Genomic DNA, 21,067 nt, shown 5'->3' on the forward strand with positions numbered 1-21,067 from the left:
AATATATATGATAGAGCATACTAAAATGACATCAATAAAGAATAAACTTCAAGCAATTGCAGTCATTTCTAAACAAAAAAGGATATAAGTCCAAAACGTCTATATTGTACATTATTTTGAGACTATATCCTTGGTTTAAAGAGTCTACCATATCTAGGTCTGTTTTCAGTTGTCAGATTTAGCTCAGGATCACTGGCAGTTGAAATTTCTAGTGGATATAGTTTTTTGATTGGTCTTACCAAATATCCACTGCTTGCTTTTACCTTGCATGCCCACTTGTATCACCACTCTTGTATCCCCAACTCTACTATTGAATATTTTTACAATTTTGCCCATTGGCTACATTACACGTTTTTTATTGTCTAGTTCTAAGAGGATCACGTCCTCCCACCTTTAAATTTTGACATGAAACGCTGGCCTTCTGCACCAGTTGAGAAAGATATTCCTTGCGGAAGCGACTTCTCAGTTCTTGTCTCAACGTATTGCAGTAATTTGCACGCACATTGAGTTTCTGAAAATCGATGTAATCCAGATCTGGTTCCTCCGCTTCTTTTATGTCTTTCAAAAACATGGCAGCCGTAGGGGGGGGGATGAATTTCCCTTTTAATAGAAAACACTCGTTTCCTGTGATTTTTATCCAATCCAGGCATCTCAGAGCATTGTGAGTTCCGTTAAAATTGGTTCCGTTATCTGAATACACTGTGGCAGGACGGCCTCATCTGGCAATGAACCGTCTCAGAGCCCGTAGAAACGTTTCTGTACTCAGAGAGGTGAATTGCCCGGTATACGGCGCAGATGAACAAGACGATCCAAGTTTTACCCTTTGGTCTCAGAAGTAAAGGTCCACAAAGATCGACGACAAATTTTGTTTGAAGTTGTTTCAAAGACTGCCGAATATCTTACTCTGTCAAGGGGTAACTGGATCGGAGGGGTGGATAAAGCCTTAGCGGTAAATCTCCTACATAATACACATGGCTTACGCAAAATCTTATATTACATTTGGACGAAATGATCCAGTATCGCTCTCTTATCAAATGTGTCATGTGCTGTAAAAAGTTTCCAGTGTTGTAAAATTTAACAAGTGTTTCTGAAATATTGGCATGTAAAAGTATAAAGTTAGTCTGAAGTGTTATGCATGTCATGTCAAGAAGTATCATTATGACCAAAACAGAACAATGTAACTCATAACTCTGTATAGAAAAACGGCTCTGTATGCCCATGTAAAACTTTTTTTAAAATTTGATTTAGTACAAAGAAATATCCGGAGGTCTGGTCTGGGCTTTAATCTGCGTAAGGCAGTCCCACGACTGTCAGGCAACGGAGCCCATTCACTCTGGCCTTCATTATCGCTCTCTTAACTTAGCAGCTAATATATGCACTCTCGCATGACGGTTCTTTTCATGATACTCTCTTAGGAGGCATTCAGTCAAATAATGCTTAGACGGAAGCAACAGGGAATAAAGGAAGCAGAATTTATCATCACATTCAATGATTTTAGTTTTAACTCTGAGGACTCCATCGTTGTCTCTCACTACCAACAGTCCGTAGACGGAATCTCCTTCTCTTGAAAGTGCTTCCTTTGCTCTAAACTCCACAAAAATGTTTCGGCGATAGTTTTTTCTTCTACTGTTATGGTATCCGAAGCATACGAGTGTTTTTTTTGGATGATAAAAGCATCTAAAAGAGTGCATTTCTTCAACTGTATTTGGTATAAGTTGTATTGTTATAAGTCTTCCAACTCTCAACAGGAGGGGGGGGGATGGTGGTAAAACTGTAGCGAACTAAAGCTGAGGTACAGTGAAAAATAAGTTAAATTATTGAACAGAATAAAATACTTAATAATATGAATAGGATAAAATACTTATTAATTTGGAACATTTAACACAAATTTAGAATTGTAAATTTTGATCGATTTAATTTAATCATAGGATACCATATTTTATTCACAATGTAAATCAATACTACGGTCCAATAGAAAATAGCATAAAATTATGAAACCCAAACTAGAAGGAATTAAATCGTTTTTTTATAAAAGTGTGTTACATTTGCTAAATTGATTGCTTTGATTATCTATACATGAAAGAAAAGCTATTGAAAGATTCCTGCTCCTTCAAGTCAGGTATATTTTTTTCCTTTTTCCAAATTTCCAATAAAAAATGTTAAAAATTAGCATAATATTTCAAAAATACTTGTTTCCGTTTATCATGCATATTCTATACTCCTTTAACGAGAGAATAGTAGATTTGATGCAATAAAGATAGCGATAAATTAAAAAGCGTAAGATTAATTGCATTATATCTGAATTTGAAGTTATTTGTTAGATCTGGATTCATTAATATTGCATATTAATAATTTGCATTTCTTAAACCGTATATAAACTGATACAAAACTAAATATGAAGTCAGCACGTGTACGTTCCAAATGAGAATTTTTATTTTTCCAACCTAGCCTAAATAAATCAGACAAAACTGATGAATGTATTTAATCCGTGTTATTAAAAAATTCTGAAAGCATAAATTATGCATGATAAAAAATATGATATTTATTCATGAGAATACACCGATAGAGGGATAACTAGAATAAATCAGTTTTTTTTTTTGCAAACCATCATGAGAATACTTCTAAAAATACTCGCGAACATATACAACAACCAAATAAATTTTATATCCTCTCCCAAAAATGTATTCATAAAAATTATTCTTTCATTTTATTAGAAAATTTCTTTGACAAAATATGTCTTGTTAAGACATCAAACGACAATGTACTGACTATATACCGAATAATAATCGTAGAGTAAGAGAATAATTTAAATTGGATGTAGACTTAATAAAATACTGTAACTTTTTATGCAAGCTTACAAAAATAAAAATAAATAATTAAAAGCGTTGTAACGAATAATCGTACGTTTTGAAATATAGAAGTATCATCAGTCTACATATAAAGATAATATGTGCAATTTATTAGGAGTTATATTTATTTTGAATTTCATGATATTGATTATATATATATATATACAGTATATTGGAATAAGTTTATTTTAAAAATAAATTTGTGATACTGTTATATATGTATATATATATATATATAATGATATATATGATATATATATATTATATATATATATATAATGAAATAATTTCGCTCGTTGCAGTTAATTTGATATCAGAAAAGTGTTTGACTAGTAAAGACTCCAACAATTATTCTTCAGTGGTGTTTATTGAAGTTAGGTCACTGAAATTTCGATTACGCAGTAGAAGATGCCCGGAAGCGTTGAAGAATCACAACATCACTGAATTATCCAAATATAGCTTTAGTCTTTGTTGATTACTTTAATGGGAAATAACAGTGGGGATAATCTGCACCCCACAAATTTAGTGATTACTCAGTCCATTTTTAATCGAAGCGGCCAGGCTAGAGACTTTTTAACATAGCAAGCGTAGGCAGAGAAAGAGAGCGCGAAAACGGATTGTCACGGTATTTATAGTAGATATTTGGCAATTATAATAAAATGCGGCTTAAATTTGAAAGCAATACTATATGTATTTAGTTTTTACAATCATATATTTTTGTGCAATCTGCTGTTATTATCTTATTTATTTTCCTATTCGTTTTCATACAGCTGTATATTTTTCAAGGAAACAAGTATTATTGTCTTTGTATTGTACTTCAAAATTTTAGTTTAACTAATTAACATCAAAATGTAATTTTTTCATAACTTACCAGCTGGCATGATAGTGAAGATGCAAGGTTGTCTTTGAACTCCTATGCTATTTCTACCCCAACAACTCAAGGTACCGTAATCCATTTTGGATCTAGGGACGTAAGATGCAATGCTTCTTGTGGCTGAGCTTGTGAATGTGATGATATCTATCATTTCTGATGTATTGTTAAACATCCACCGAAACTGGATATCGTCGGGGTCTGCATCCACTTCACAGGTTACATTGATTTCTTCATGCTTAGCCACGCCATACATTCGCTTTTGGCCGGATATACAAACAGGAGAAACTGGAACAGGTTTATACATTTCAGATTAATAAATACTGCATCGAACTTCTAAGAAGCAAAGTGAGAAATTTCTTTTAAATTGTTCAGTAGAGGAGAAAACATTTTTATTATATTAAAACATATTTATAAGTTTTATAAATTAAGCATATATTATTTATCGGAGATTCATTTGACTTTTAGATAAATTAACATATTCCGAAATAAGACTCAGTAAACGTAACATGCATAATTATCGCCCAGACACATTTGTGGTAATGGGAGTTGCAATGTTTTATAACTTGATATTTTAACTTTGACAAAAGGAAATATTTCAATAAGTACTTTAAGAAATACATTATTCACTCAATTTCTGATATTCTTCGCATTAATTGCTTGCACGTCTCAAAAATTATATCTCGCATACGAAAAGTTTCATAAATTAAGCATATATTATTTACCGGTGATTCATTCGAGTTTTCAGCCCGAACACAAGGCGCTAATCTCTTTCGTACTTTCAGATGTTCTTTTCGATATCACCTCTAGTCAGATGTTCTATTTAAAAATTAAAAATATACTCTTTCCTAAATATTTATGTCTAAATATTCATTCTCGCAATTTTATTCAAAAACTATACTTAGATATTTTATCTAACTTTCAGGCAAAATAACATTTAAGGTAATAATGCATTTTACCTCATTTAGATAAACGGTAAACTTCAGAAATTTTTCTGCACCTTGTATTTTAAAGATAAAACTTCAAAGATAATACCACATTTTGTAATAAAATCAAGAGGAATCCTAAACTGAAACTAGAAAACACTATAGTAAATAATGTAGCATGAAATGTCCAAATCGTTTAGAGGGAAAAAACATGTAAAATAACTTCCTTTAGAAAATTGTAATGAAATTTAAGGATAATAAAAATCCTGCTTCTTTACTTATGGGTAAAATCTAGGTGAAAGATGGACAAATTAAACAGAAAGTTCAAAGCCATAATAGAAACAAAACTATATATACATATGAATTTAACAAACATTTTCTATTTGAATACAGCAAATTTTAATTTAAATTAAAATTTAAAAAAATTTTAATTGCATACAAATAAATGATTAATTATTGCTGCAAACTAATTTAAAATAGCATTTAAATTCTGAGAGCATATGTAAATTAAGTGGAAGTATCTAAAATTAAGAATAAATATATAATATTCCAAAACATTAATCCTATTTTTTTTAAGTCTAAATTAATTTGCATTAGTGAATAATTGTGGAGCAGGCAGGAAACAGAGAGCTTATCAAGGGGAAGTTGCCTCTAAACCTTACTCTTCAATTACTCAATTCGTGTTTCGTCATCCATATAGGCATGGATATAGTAAAATTCAAAACCAAAGGTACATCAAATGTAGCGAATTACTAAAAAATGTTTTAAACAAAAGTAATTTTGAGAATTTTAGAAAGCAAATTGACTAAGAATCAAAAACAAATGTAAATTGCCAATTAAAAAAGAGTAGAAAACCAAAGTTTTCTAGAAAAAATAATTTAGAAACCTTTACCTATTTGAAAACTTCCCCGACACGAATTATACATGTAAATTAAAAATGAGCTATAGACAATCTATAAAAAATACATAAGTAATACTAAAAAGACAAGTAAATAGTAAGTTTTAATTTATCTTACCTTCTATACATTTGTATTTCGGAAAGTGGGATAGCATTTGCTAAACTAAGTGAGGTTGAGCAGTATGTTTCTGCTAACTGTATAAACAGAAGGCACTGATATAAGATAAAGTTGACTGTTAAGCTGCTACCTGGGAGATCTATTGTATAAACCTATTCTGTAAACTCTTAAGTGATGTAAAATGTGTGTTTTGTGTGCAAAAATGCTTCTAACTGTAAAGCACTGTAAAATGTGTAAAAAATTGAAAAAATTGCAACTGTTACGATTTGTTATCAGAAACATACTACTCAACCTCACTTAGTTTAGCAAATGCTACCCCAGTCTCCGAAATACAAATGTATAGAAGGTAAGTTAAATCAGAATTTACAATTTACTTGCCTTTTTAGTATTATTTATGTATATTTTATAGATTGTATATAGCTTATTTTTTATTTTCATGCATAATTCGTGTCGGAGAAGTTTTCAAATAAACAAAGGTTTCTAAATTACTTTGGTTTTTTACACTTTTCACATTGGCAATTTATATTTTTTGATTTAGTCGATTTGCTTTCTAAATTTTTCAAAATTCCTTTTGTTTAAAAAAAAGGTTTTAGTAATTCATTACATTTGATTTACTTTTGGTTTTGAATATTATTATACCAATGCCTATATGGATGACGAAACACGAATTGAATAATTGAAGAGTTAGGTTCGGAGGCAACTTCTACCTGATAAGATCTGTCTCCTGCCTGCTCAACAATTATTAACTAATTCAAATTAATTTAATCTTAAAAAACAAGAAAATAGTATCCAAAATATTAATCTTAAACGTTTTGGAAACATTTAAGATTAATGTTTGTTGTTTTAAAATTAAATTTAATGATTAATGTTAACATTAATCATTAAACATTAAATTAATTAACATTAATTTAAGATAAAGTTTGCTGTTTTTTAATCAAACTTAAAAAATAGTTTCCAAAACTTTAATTCTGAAATTTTTTTAAACACTTTTTTAGGATTAATGTTTTGGAATGTTAGATATTTATTCATGGTTTTAGATACTTCCACTTAATTTACATATGCTCTCAGAATTTAAATGATACTGTAAATTAGTTCGGAGCAATAATTAATAATTTATTTGTATGCAATTAAAATTTCACAATTTAAATTTAATTTAAATTTAAATTTGCTTTATTCGAATAGATAATGTTTGTTAAATTCAAATTCCATTCCTTGCAGCAATGGCGCAAGAGAATTATTTAAATTTAATTTAACTTTACTATTTATTCTTATAAAGCAATATATATATATAATTTTAGGTGTACTTAAATGTATTATATAAACGAGACCTGAACACTAAAATCGCGATTCATTTTTCCCGGTAAAAGTTGAAGCATACTGTAATGTTGCAAACGTATCTTTCTGACCTGGAAAGATTTATATAAATGCTTTGACATTTGTAAAACATGAATAAAATATAAACAAAGAGAATTATAAAATATGGCTACATATCGATGCACGAAAAAATTCTTCGATTTTGAGCTCTTTATTTTCAGATGTAGTAATTGTAAAGAATCAACTTTGCAGAAAGAGGAGCATTTTTAATCCTACAAAATGCGGTGCGCGTGATTTAGACCAAACGATCAAAAAATAATATTAAGTAAAATCTGCTTTCCGATATTAGACGAAGTCATTTTATGATACTTTGTTTCTAAGGTACTAAATACGTCAATTATCTGCAAGAAAATTAGTTACATAAACTAGAATTTCAGAAGAAACTTCTGAAACTTTGAGAATCAACTTCACAAAAATGTTTTTGGAGCGGAACGTTTTTCTTACCTCACACTTTTAATTAGTTTATTGGTTTATTTTATTATGGAAAAGCATTCGATGGCTATATGTCTATGAGGAAGGCTGTCTTTGTGGAGGACGTTCTAAGGGTAGCTGGCAACATTGCACATGGAAAAATGAAACGACAAAAACAACCAGCCCTTTCGCCGATATTTAAATCCCAAAACAAACTGCCAGTGTTTAGCGACTTTACCACTAAGCTACTGGTGGGCGAGTACATTTTTTTAAGCAGTAACATGCAGAGAAGGCGCTTCAGAAATCCTTGCAATCATATATAGGAGAATGTTATGCTCATTTACAAAAAGCATAATCCCAAAAGTGTGTCTTCCGTATAACAAAATTGAGAGAGATACACAGTTTTAAAGTGTGATAGCATATTCAGCCGTATACAAACTGAAAAGTGAAATTTTTGCATGTGTACGTAACTACAAATAATATACACTGGTGTGCAAAAATTAAGGACGAAGTCGAAAAATTAGCATATCAGCTGAACGAAGAGGCAGAGCGGACAGAAAGACCAATCAGGAGATTAAGTAAGGTGATGTACGGTAGCACATGCGCAGATATGCAGGTAGACGTAATGGGAGAGTGTCTGAGTAGTATAAAGCATGTTGTCGGTGTAAGATCATTCTGGCAAAGAGATTGCACGCCGTATAGCAGTTAAAATCACACCGAGTTGCTGTCTCAGCGAGAAATGACGAATAATCAATCTGTTAGACGACATCTGGATGCTTTTACCCGAGGTCGAATCATTGGGAAGTTGGAGGAAGGCCGCAGTGTGACAAATGTGGCTGCAGAGTTCGGAATTGCTCACAGCATCGTGTCACGACTTTGGAGACAATTTCAAACTACAGGAACAGCTATCCGGGGGTTTAGTAGTGGTCGTCCACGAGGAACCACACCCGCAGATGACCGGTATATTGCCTTACAGGCCAGACGAAACAGGCGGCAGACAGCGGGAGAAATCGCTAGACGCACGACACAGGCGACTGGAAGACCGATATCGCGTTTTACCGTGGCCAGAAGACTGCATGGTGGTGGTCTGTTTGCACGACGCCCTGTACGGTGTGTACCTCTAATGCCTGCCCATCGGAGAAGGCGTTCTCTGTGGTGCCGGGAACACCGGAATTGGAGAGACAATGAATGGGGACGAGTACTCTTTACAGATGAGAGCAGATTCAGTCTGAGTAGCGATTCTTATTGGATACTCATCTGGAGATAGCGGGGAAGTCGCAATCATCCCTCGAACATCATTGAAAGGGACAGGTAGGGAGGTGGCGGTGTTCTCGTTTGGAGAGACATCATGCTTGGTAGTCGTACAGACCTTCACATCTTCGACGCAGGTTCACTCAACGGGACCCGTTATTGTAACGAGGTTCTTCTTCCATATGTGCGTCTTTTTAGAGGCGCTATGGGTCCGCAGTTCCTTTTCATAGACGACAATGCACCATGTCATCGCACAGTAGCTGCCGAACAGCTCTTAGAGAGTGAGGATATTGAACGTATGGATTGGCCGGCACGATCTCCGGATCTCAATCCCATCGAGCATGTATGGGATTTTCTAGGCAGACGCTTGGCAGACGCTTTCTAGGCAGACTGGTGGCGTACCTTACCACCAGTAACGATTCCGGAGCTTCGATTGGCGCTGCAAGACGAATGGGCAGCAATGCCTCAACAACTCATTGACACCCTCATTCTCAGCATGGGCAGACGCTGTGAAACCTGCCTAGCAGTCAGGGGAGATCATATCCCCTATTAAAGACCGGATGTTTTTTGCTGGACACCCATCACAGGGATGTTTCGGCCTTCAGTCGCATTGCGCTCCATGCTACTTTTTCAATAAAGCTTCTTTTTATCCCTCTGATTTCTCTTTTAGTAAGTGTTCCTTACATTACTTATGTCCTTACGTATTGGAGATCTTACGGTATTAAATGTGTTGATTTGGAAAGCTTTTGTACAAAGTTATATTGAAAAAACCGTCTCGTCCTTAATTTTTGCACACCAGTGTATTAGTATATTAAACGTTTCTTGTGCTAAAAGATGAAGAGAAACAGAGTGTTCTTCCTAGCAAGAGGGATTCAATTGAGTCTGATCTACCTCCCCTTGATAAAGTTAAATTTTCTTTTGGTTTAAAAACGCTGTTTTTGTATAATATTTTTGATTGGGAGACTTTGGGATTTAACCAGTTTTAAATTGATTTCTTTCATGTCTTCGTGGATTAGATTCTAAATTTCTTACTATTTTGTCTGTCTATATATATATATATATAGAGAGAGAGATACCCCTATATTCCAGTTCAAATACTTTTTTTACAGTTTTATGCTTCGAAAGTTATTTATGAGGCAGTTATATGGAATAGATCTGAATTCTCTCCTCAACACATAACAAAAACTTTTTTATAAAATGAAATACTTCTAGTCACTTTAGAATTAAGCAAACCATAACTTTAAAAATGAAATATAGAGATACAATGGAACTTTCGACAGTTTCAATTTGGGAAGGAAACATTATCATTTCAGCAACGAGATCAGTGCCAAATTTCGTAACCTGAGAGTAGGGCTTTACAAACTTCAATTAGAAATGCCGTAAAATTTTTGCAGCAATCAAGTTTCTGGCAGAGACTCCGATATTTTATATGTTTTATTCGTTAAATACATTAAAAAACATGAGATACACTTTTGCTAACTAAAACGCGTAATAGCATGTGACTTTCGCATAAAAGAAAATGAATTTACGTATCTGTCGAAATGCAGTACAATGACTTTTAGCTTCACTGCATTTTAAAATATGAGATTATAAATTCTTTGCCTTGAAAATAATTATCCTGTATAAATGATTGCATCACAAAATTAATTAGGCATTTTTAATTTTGATTCAATGATCATAGCTGAAAAGGAAGTTGCTGATCTTATTAAAGCCCTTTAAGAGCCATATACGTGTATATATATATATATATATATATATATATATATACACACGTATTTGGCTTTACGTATATGGTGCACGAAGCTCTTTCTTATGTATATGTATGTATATATAATTTTATTAGAAAAAGAGAAGACAAAATCAGAATATTTCAAAGATAGAAGATTTAACATTTTTAACAATTTCCTCAGATGAACTAATACGTGGCACCAAAACATTCTTATGACGCGTTTTATTTCAAAACCTACTATATACAATATTTCAATATTTATATGGCTAGAGACCCCAACATTTAGTAGCTTCGGGTTTGAATTTGGAAAAAGAAATAAGCATCTGTTTTCTTTATCATTTAGGAATTTCTTGATTATGACAGCCAGGACATTAATTATGATCTAGAATCTACTTGAATAAACTATTGGACTTCATCATAAAGTCAAGTTATGATTGCAGTAGAATATTAAGGACATAAAACCTTCCTATGATAACATCGGCTCATATATTATACGTCATTTAACCGAAGGTAAGTTAATAATGCTTCAATCATCTCTAATGCATATTAATAATTTAAGCCCGAACTACAGAACATATTTAATGCGCAAAGAATATAGAATCATGTGATAATTTAATGCAATACAGTGTACTGTAACAAACGGCTGTTACCATATTTATAGGATAAGCGCAAAGTCTGCTCTGCATAACTTTCTAATATTTCCAAACACTTCCATGTACAAGTAGGCTTAATACCGAGAAAATTTAATTTAACTAAAGCTCCGCCAAATATTAGACATCTGTTAAACATTAACTATTTCTGGCTGGGCAAAATTATTTATTTCTTTAGATTAGAAAGATGTAACTTCAGTAAAGTCTCGATTATCCTATACCACTGGGACTGAATGTGGTCTGCTATGTCGGATAATACAAAATTTCTAATTCTGGATCATTAAATTATACAACCAAAATAAAAAGCAGCATTCTATTGAAATATTGACACAATATAAGGGAAATTTAATTTGCCACACACTCAAATCAGTACGAATTTTTCAAACCTCCTTTACGGGTTACTCTTAGAAAATAAGTGTTGGTGTATTTTGATATGCACCATACTGCTGCACAATAGAAAAGAGTATAGTGTGATGGATACTAAGATTTAAAAATAAATTACAACCATAAAATAAAATAAAGCATGACGACCTTAATAAAATAAAATCATGACGGCATTAATTAAATTAATAAGCATGACAACCGTCATAAAAATAATAATTTTAATTTTAAAATAAAAGAAATTGAACAAAAGCTGAGTCTCCATACGTTTCATCACACTGTATAAACGTTTCTAAACATTACATATGATTACATTTATTTGCAAGCTAATACCATTATCTGGTTTTTTAAGATTTAAACCATCAAGGACTTTCACCGACCATGATGTTATATGCTGTGTTTAATCCTATCGAGGATATAATTTCTTTGAGGTTATATATTTGGCGGCTATGCCAGGACGCGACAAATATAAATCTACACCTTTAACTATATTTCTTGATCCTAGCAACAACGGCCTAAAACAAGTGGCAACAGTTTCAAAAAGTATTTGTGAAAAAGCTATTTTATATTAGTACTTGATTTCTTTTCTGAAAACATTGGTTAACTTGAAAATAATATGGACTTTGAGAAGAAAGTACAGTACCAATAGTAATAATAAATATTATTGTTATTTCTACTGTAAATTCGGTCTTCACCTTTGTGTCGAATAAAGCGAAATGTTGGATAACCCAATATCATTACACTGTATATTGTGCATTGTTACCATTATGTTATACCCATATTTATGAAAATTGCAACACTATGAAATAACCAAGAGAGCGGAATGAAACTTGCAAGTAATCATTTACACATCTGATATGCAAATGTTTAGACATGCAGTATGAGTGCTCATGCCTACACTTAGTTATATCCCCTAAACTGTCATGTGATGAGTGCACAAAGTTAAGTTAGGTTATTGAAATGTGATAAGCACCATGACTATCTGCGTTCGGGAGGGATGCTTACGTGGAAAACGTTCTAAAAGGTACTAGCTCGTATTCGTGTTACATACAGAGGAAACCACGAAGCCCAACCATGCAGACAGGCCGTTATCTTTATCTCAATCCCGGATCGAATTACCAGCATTCAGCGGCCTTAACAACTAGAGAATGAATGTAATAGTATAAACAGACAGAGTTTTAAAAATCAGTATGTCACCATTAGTCAGCTGTGATAGTGTATCATCGTTAATCCGATATATGTAATTAACCTCTACGTGTCACCATACCTTGCCGATGTAAAAGGGTACTGTCAAAACATACTGGAGATTTTCAACTAGTACGAATTATCAGCTTGCGTGGAAAAGGATATTGGCAACACGTATTTTCTGCCTCTCTGGAACATAATATCCATAAGAATGACAACAAATTAAACTGAAGGAAACCTAAGAGCTAAACAAATGGATCACATAACGTGATATCCACATAGCAGCGCGAACTGTACAACGTTTTTGCGAATATTAGCACAGCTTAAGAGCACTGCTACTGGTATGACATTTTCTGCTTTCGAAATTCTTAGGGATTTGCTTCACGTTAGACAGAATATAAGCATTCGTTTGTGAAGGAGCTTTTGACCGTGAATCATCGACAACTTAAGCTAAAATGGACACATGAATATAGACAATGGCGCGAAGATATGCAATCATTCATACTTTCTGATGAATTTTGCTTTAACCTAGACTGCAATAATGACAGCATAGATATTAGAAAATATTGCGGTGCTCGATATCGTTCAGCATGCATTTTAGAGCGTCATATACGTCGAACGATAGTTGTGGTAATGTGGTACGCTATTAGTCATTTTAGATGATACCGTGTGTATGAGCTGCGGGAATTACAGACACACTAAAAAGCAACTCCTATATGATTGCATTTACAGAGGCCTTCCTTTGAAATACTCCTGGCACTATATTCCAACATGATTATATCTGACCACATGCTGATGAAACGTTCAAATCGTCTTTGCATGACAGTAGTACTGTTTGTTCTCTGCCTCAGTCATCAGTCATGTGACCAGCTGGACATGAATATGTTATGGTAACACGGCCAAAGTACTTAAAACACAATTGATACTAGTAAACTGAGAACTCAGTTCGAAGACAGACAACACCTGGACTTGTGTTTGCCAGACAACACCTGGATATTTACTCATATTGCATTTTGTCATAACATCTGTGTTATAGTTTTGTGTAGTTGAATAATTGAAATAATAATACTCAGATTTTTGTTCTAATTCCAGGCTTTTAAGCTCGTATTCGATGTATTTATTGAATAAATTTGTTTCTTTTTGACAGGGTTGATTCTCCAAGAGAACATCAGATATGACGAGATGAGTAAAACACTTACTACACTTTTTTTTTTTTTTTACTTTACTTTACTTTACCTTCAGGCGGCACTTCGGGATGATGCTTACATAGTTCTGTCTCCAATAATGTGCAGGTATCGTTGAAGCATGATTATTTTACCATTTTTAGTATCTGGTTGAGTAGTAGAGTAATCTTCCTTTCTCAGCTTAAATTGGCTTACTGTCGTGTTCTTTACAAAGCATTTAAGCTTTATGTTTCACAAAGTTTTACCAACATTATAAATAAAAGTGGACATTTCTCTTTTTCCTTTTGTGCGCATACTTTCATTTTTTGTTCTTCCTAGCTCCTATTTCGAACTTTTTTTGTGTGTGTTGTTGTTTTTGATTGTATGGGCTGCGATTTTCTTTCGAATGCATTCGATCAACTTAGAAATACAACCTTACTTTTCCTTACTTATATTTTCTTTTATAGATTTAAGCTATATTACGCTATTTCATTTCTACGATTATGTTATTTATAATGTATATGAATCATGTTAATACTTAACTCAGAACTCAGAGACGTGATTTCTAATAGTAGAAACGGTTGGAATAAAATTCATACTTAAGATATATATGAAAGAAATAAAGAAATCTCTCATTAGAAACGAAGACCGGCTAAGGAATTGTTGATGAAAAAGCCATGTAGAGAAAGCCCCTTCACTAAGATCAGGAGCCAACCGTTTCGGAGGAGATGATATTACTTCACCCCATATATATATATATATATATATGCGGCTTAATTGTCTGTTTGTCCCCGATAGTTTATTGGTTGCTTGTGTAACTGTACTAGCCAATGGGGTGAAGTTACCACGGCGCAGGGTTGCCGTTTCATTTGATACGTAGACAATTTCCTGTAAAACTTACCTTTGCTATAACCATCCATAGTCTCAGGGTCAAACGCTTAAGCGTGTTGGCATTTTTTTACCTGAGCCTGCATTTGGACACGGTCAACTTTATGTTGCCTGTTCAAGAGTTCGTGAAAGAACGGACGTAAAATTAAAAATAATGGATGATCCTCAGCAAGGCGTGCTTAAAGTGATGGAAAAATCTACGCAAGAGATGTTGTGTACAAAGAGATCTTTGACATGTGAATTAATATTTCATTATTTAAATCACCTTTATATATTGAGCTAGCGCTGGCTCTTAAGAAATGTTCTGCTAATGGTTTCCTTCATTGCACTCTATTTTAAGCAATTAAGCATGTAGAAGGGAGAAACCCCGTGGGGACAGTAAGCAAAGGGGCGTCCTCGCCGCCTGCCGTGGGTAATTCTGTTTAAATTAGCAGTCACCTTTGCACAAATCATTTTAATTACAATTTATAATATCTAGAACAGCGGCCATTTCGTATGACCGCCGAGCTTTCTAGTTTTATAATATATATTTATAAAATCTTATTTCTATAATAAATTCGTTTGAATGGCAAAGCCAAATTCTAGGAATTATTGGCTTAAATGGCAAAGCCAAATTCTATGATATATTTCCCTGTTAATTAACTCCACGTGGAGACTCGTGCACTTATTGAGCGAAAAAAAACTTAATTGCTGAAAGCGGAGCTGCTTTGTATTTATTTCTTCGGATTGCTTGCTCCAGAGCTTTGCAAAAAATATCCTCCCTAAATAACAGCACTTTTTATGCTGATAGAACATTAAATTTGCGAATATAAAACAATAAACACTTCCGTAAGTTACTATATAATATATACTTCTATAAGTCTCTACTTTAAAAAAAATTTTGAAAACAATTGCGATGCCATCTATTAAAAATATAATAACAGTAAGATTAAAAATATACCAGAGAAGAATTTTAAATTATTTGCAAAATGTATGAAAATAATTAAACTTATTAATTGAAGTTCATAAGAATTTCTATAAAACTAATGTTATCTATGGTTGAAGTGTCTCAGTGCAGAAACATACACAGTAAAAAGGTAAATAATAAAACATATTCTTATGAATTGAGCTTTTGTGTATTTCTCTTAAATATTTCTATAGACATTGTTTCATATAAAATGCAAAAGTTAATTTTTACACTACTATCCTCAGAGATAAAACTCTTCCCTCACAGGGAAATGACAAACAATTTCAACAGTTACAGATCATATTTTGTACTGTTGTATCGAAACATGATTGCTAAACACACTCTGAGACTTCTACATATATATATATAGGCAAATTTTGACAACCTGGATTTAAAAGGAAATTTTGGCGATGAAGTATTAATATGCACTCAAATTGTATTGCTTTTAATATAATCTGGATACAGAAAATATACTAAAGAATTTGAGCTTTCAGATCACCTAAAATACTTTCATATATTTTGCAGTAGGGTATAAAACTAAAGTAAAAAATATTCCGTCTTGTGTCGACTTGTTTGAGAGGTGATCTATCTTTCTTCAACTCGAAAGATCTGGTTTCCGAATTGCTTTTACTTGCAGTCGCTTGGGTCACATCGTCAAGAAAATGTCACTTCCTATTGGTCGAATGATTGATAACCTTAGGTCACCTGCACCTGAGATTAAGTTGTCTTTTGCGTACATTCAATATCACTGGCCCGTTTGTTATTGAAACTGGATAGATTTTACAAAATGAAAGAGTATCTGGCTTGAAAATAAAACAAGATCAATTTTAACAAGATTTAGATGTGAGGTTTCGTATGTATATGTTATCAAGTATATACGTACAAATTCAAGGAAAAATACAATTTTAAGAAGTAGCATTATCTATTATTATTTAAAACTTTATTTTGGTTTACTTATCTTAAATTTAGCGTTATGATAAAATAGCTGAAATACAAACCTAACGCAACATTCATTGTAAATGCTAAATGTACGCATAATTTCTGCTCCATGTAAAATAATTTAGCATCTCTACATTTTTCTGCAATTTTAGTGGGGAGATTTTTGCAATACTATTTCACCATGGTTTTGTAAATTTATATTTGTTAGGAAGTATAATTATTGCTTTAATATTTAGCGACGTTAACTTCTGTCGAACTTGAAGATACACATATGTAGTAATTTTGTAGATGACTTAATGATTTGAAAATATATTAGAATAAAATTTCGGAGAAGAAAACCTTTAGCATAGAAAGGTTTTGATTCAACTTAATTTTATTTTCATAATAGAGCAAACCTTGATACGCATAAATAGATTCACACAAGCAATGATTTGAAAAGCTGGGTGAAACAATTTTCTGTTCCGCACTTGAGGGTTCTTGTCGACTCATATATGTACGAAATAAAATATGAAAGAAAATTATTGACTTTAATTTGGAAATAGTTCTTTTTATTCCTTATTTTAATTTGGCTATCTCGCCGTTCTGTTCTACAAATAGAAATTGTTTATAGTAACTTTCTGAATTGGTTATCCCTAAATTAATCCGTTTCATGCTTCTTTTGTAATTATGCTGCAATGTAGATGGATCTCATCCAGTCAAATTAAAGAAGCATTTTGCTTTCGATATTTAAACTTTAAAAATAAAATATCGCTTGTAACTTTTTTCTACTTCCTTCCTTCTGCTTAGACGTGCTGCATAGCCTCTGCTAGCTGCTGTACATTGTTCTGAAAATGTAGGCTGTATAAAGTTTTGAGTGCATAGATCATCCTATTGTAATAGTCCATACATTTTCTTTTCCTTGGGGATTATATATACGTACTGGGAGAATGGAAATTTTCTAATAAATTATTGATTTATTACTTAGCTGCTTTAGCGCAAGTTTTCGTCTTTTTAAAATTATAGAATTGTTTAAATTTAATTTAACTTTTTATTCATATGAAACAATATATATATATATATATACACACACACACACACACACATATATATATATATATATTAAGTATATTTATGCATATATATACATAAAGAAAATTTAATATATATATATATATATATATAGATATACATAAAGAAACTTAATAAGAGGCAAAAATAAAAAAAAATAAATCTTTTAAACCCGTCCTGCGCTATAGCTGCATGATTGAAGTAAAATAAACTTAAAGCTTATAAAAGTTAAAAGGGAATTGGAGTCATAGTCGTATTACTATGATCATTTTTATTTTGAAATGTTTTGATTTTATACATAACCCCTTTACAAATATGCAGTTATTAATATTGTTGAGGAATCGCCTTGCCTTTGACTGCAACTTACTTTTAAATTTTTCAAGTTTATATATATATATATATATATATATAGTATTTCAAATATTTAATATCGCATTATTAAATGCGATAACGCATTATATACTAAAGTGCGATAACGCATTTTAGTATATAATGCGATAACGCATTTTAGTATAAAGCTTAGTTATCTATGAGCCATTTATTGCTTCTCATGGCTAACGAGGCAATTATTTATACGATTAAAGGAACGATACTCACACTGAATTGCCAGTTCTGTATCCTCACTTTGTCCTTCTCCTTCTTGATTCGTGGCCAAACATCGATAAGTTCCTCTGTGTCTCCTTCCAACATTTTGTAGAAGTAAAGAATGATTTCTGACAATGATGCCAATGGAAGGCTGGTGTTCCAATGGTCGGGACTGAAATCTCCACATGACATTTGTAACTGGTGGATTGGCTTGGATATTGCAATCAAAGTAAACATCGCTTCCTTCTCGAATATGTTCATACTGCTGACTTGCTCCAAGGGCAAGAGAAAGCTGGGGGACAACTGAAATAACCCGACATATATAGACATGTTAGCAGAAACATAACGAAACAAGAAAGGAACATTAGGAGGATCAAAGTAGCAAAATATTCATGTTATCAATTGCTTTTAGTTCAATATAAGCAATATGATTTTATAAAACTAACATGCAATAAACATGCAAAATAACAACTAATAAAAGAGATTAAACACCCGCTTCCTTGAAGACATAAATGTATTGTACGTTTCAGACAAAAACTGTACTTTCCTAATCAATATTTTAGAATTAAAAGAAATTGAATATGCTTTTGTAAGAGTTATGATATCTGACCTCTTTCTCCAGCGTTTTTATAATGTCTGTAAACATGATAAAGCATCCATATACAAACTTACGTGCAATCGAAAGTTATTATGTTAAGTAATTATTAGATATACGCCGTATCATTTATGAGACACATTTGTATAAACTTTTATGCATGACGTAGCAATTCGTAGCTTTCGAACAACCTGCATTTCTACTAGATTTTGGCAATTCATACAAGAAATTACTAACAAACTGCAACTAATAAAATAATTGATTTAAAACTTTACATGCATATAAATTTTGCATATGTGTAGCTAAATTTAAGGTCATTTCACAAATATTTACCTAATATAATCCGGAGAATAATAATTACAAATATTACAAAACTTAAGCAGTTTATTTTGTATTTATGTAATAACATTTAATGTTCAGGGTATAAAATTAAGTTTTTAAAAATGATAGCTCTGTAGTAAATGCAATTACCTCCACGCAATGGCTAAAATTAGTTTTTAACATAGCATTTCAAAATTTAAGAACACTTGCAATCAATCATTTTATTTCGATATAATATTTCTATCTAAGAGTTAAATCCTATTCACAAAATTTACGTGCATTGTTTGATAATTGCGTTTGAATACTATTGCTTTTTCAAATACATTCTCTTAGTTATAATTTAGTTAATGCTTTCTTTCGTAAACGCAAGTTATATCGGCAAATATTAATTTTACGCTATAGGAACTTTATTGCAATTATTGTCTTTACAGAAGTACTTATTTTTTTAATTATTATAAATTTTAATAACTTAAATAAAATTAAGTTTTACAGATTATAGAAGTTAATATTTAACATTCACTTGGGAAAGAAAAGGGAGAGAAGGTAAGAAACCAACAACGTCAAAAATTAAATAATTAAGTAAAATATATAAAAATAAAATTAGACATATCAACATCCACACATGTGTGTATATATATATAAAGAACTAAAAAATGATAAATAAAAAGAAATATTAATTGAGGTCAAACATAAAAATGCGGTTCTTGTATTAATATTTAATTAACAGGGAAGCAAAATCCCGAGGAATAATAATGCTAATAAAATGAAGTAAAATGTTGCAAAATTAATCAGTTTTATTAAAAGTGGTTGACACATATTTCGTCATTCTTCAGGCGAATTCAGTAGCAATCAATTAACAAAACTCAAAGATGAGTCATTTTTCTCCTAACACATGCAGTGTAAAACATAATATTTTAAATAATAAGAATAACCAAATTTAGATGTGTTCATTCCAATTTCGTCACATTGAGCGTAACTCAATGTGACGAAAAGGTTCAAAACGTGGAAATATTTCTATCATTTCAGATGTTTACAACCGCGAAAGTAATAACATTTTTCAAAGAGGATTAAAATTTTGAAATTATAGGACTTCGAGTTTATGGAATGTTCTTGTTCCATATGTAATCCAATGAATTCAGCGCATTTAACTGAAACATCTTTGGTTTTTAAACTTTATACAAACTAATGTGTCTACATACATTATTTTTTTATTATAACGTATTAGGTAGAAAATTATCTTCCATAATGTTTGTAAATCTGAATCAAATTCAATTATACTTAGGCCATTATAAAAACCACTTACACATATTTAATCTCTGTGTAAATGTAGCATTCTGTGGTATGGAGCATATTATTTATTACTAGATTACAATTAATAACCTTGAAAAGAAATGAATTGTTAGGAAAAGCGGAAAAATTGAGAAATACACCATCAAGCAATGCAAAAAAGGGTGTAATTCTGCGTGTAATTTTACTAAATTCCATTTGGAATTTTCTATTTATTAATTCCATAGTTCTTGACACGTAGTGTCCTTTTAAAATTATTAGATTTAAAATAGGCTTCAAACATTAGCAGGTAGATTTAAAGATTTGAAAAAAAATTGTTTCTATAAACTGCTGTTTTCTGAAAACTTGAATGGTGATAGTTATGTTTAATTAAGTGCAAATTAAAAATAGTTGCGTTATTCATGCCTGCTGAAAAAATTTAGTGCGATTTTTTATTCGTTTTGCAGTTATATTTGTTAAATGATTTAACTGTAAATTTTCTCCAGTAAATATGTTTAGTTTATGTTATAAGCTTCCAAACGTTTTGCGCTAAAGCATTTGGAGTCAATTTACTTTGATGATATGCTTTACACCGTTGCAGCAATTCTATTTGTTTTTAAATTCCCCATACTCATCATATGCATAACCCATAATTTCCGAAAATAAAAAATGAA

At 31.8% G+C, this 21,067-nt stretch overlaps 1 protein-coding gene across 3 annotated transcripts in view; it reads right to left on the reverse strand.

Moving 5' to 3' along the window:
* The window catches only part of LOC118191245 (contactin-5-like), a 554,648-nt gene that overhangs the window by 174,458 nt on the left and 359,123 nt on the right, over positions 1–21,067 (reverse strand). For all 3 annotated transcript variants that reach the window (XM_085813861.1, XM_085813860.1, XM_085813862.1), the window contains exons 6-7: positions 18,224–18,514; positions 3,721–4,008 (exon numbers count right to left, since the gene is read on the reverse strand). In XM_085813861.1, the coding sequence (XP_085669987.1) occupies positions 3,721–4,008; positions 18,224–18,514 (579 nt within the window). The remainder of the gene's footprint in view (positions 1–3,720; positions 4,009–18,223; positions 18,515–21,067) is intronic.

The sequence above is a fragment of the Stegodyphus dumicola genome, chromosome 3 (genome assembly GCF_044657685.1).
Source record: "Stegodyphus dumicola isolate Sdum_Otavi_A_Nest chromosome 3, ASM4465768v1".
NCBI lineage: Eukaryota > Metazoa > Arthropoda > Arachnida > Araneae > Eresidae > Stegodyphus > Stegodyphus dumicola.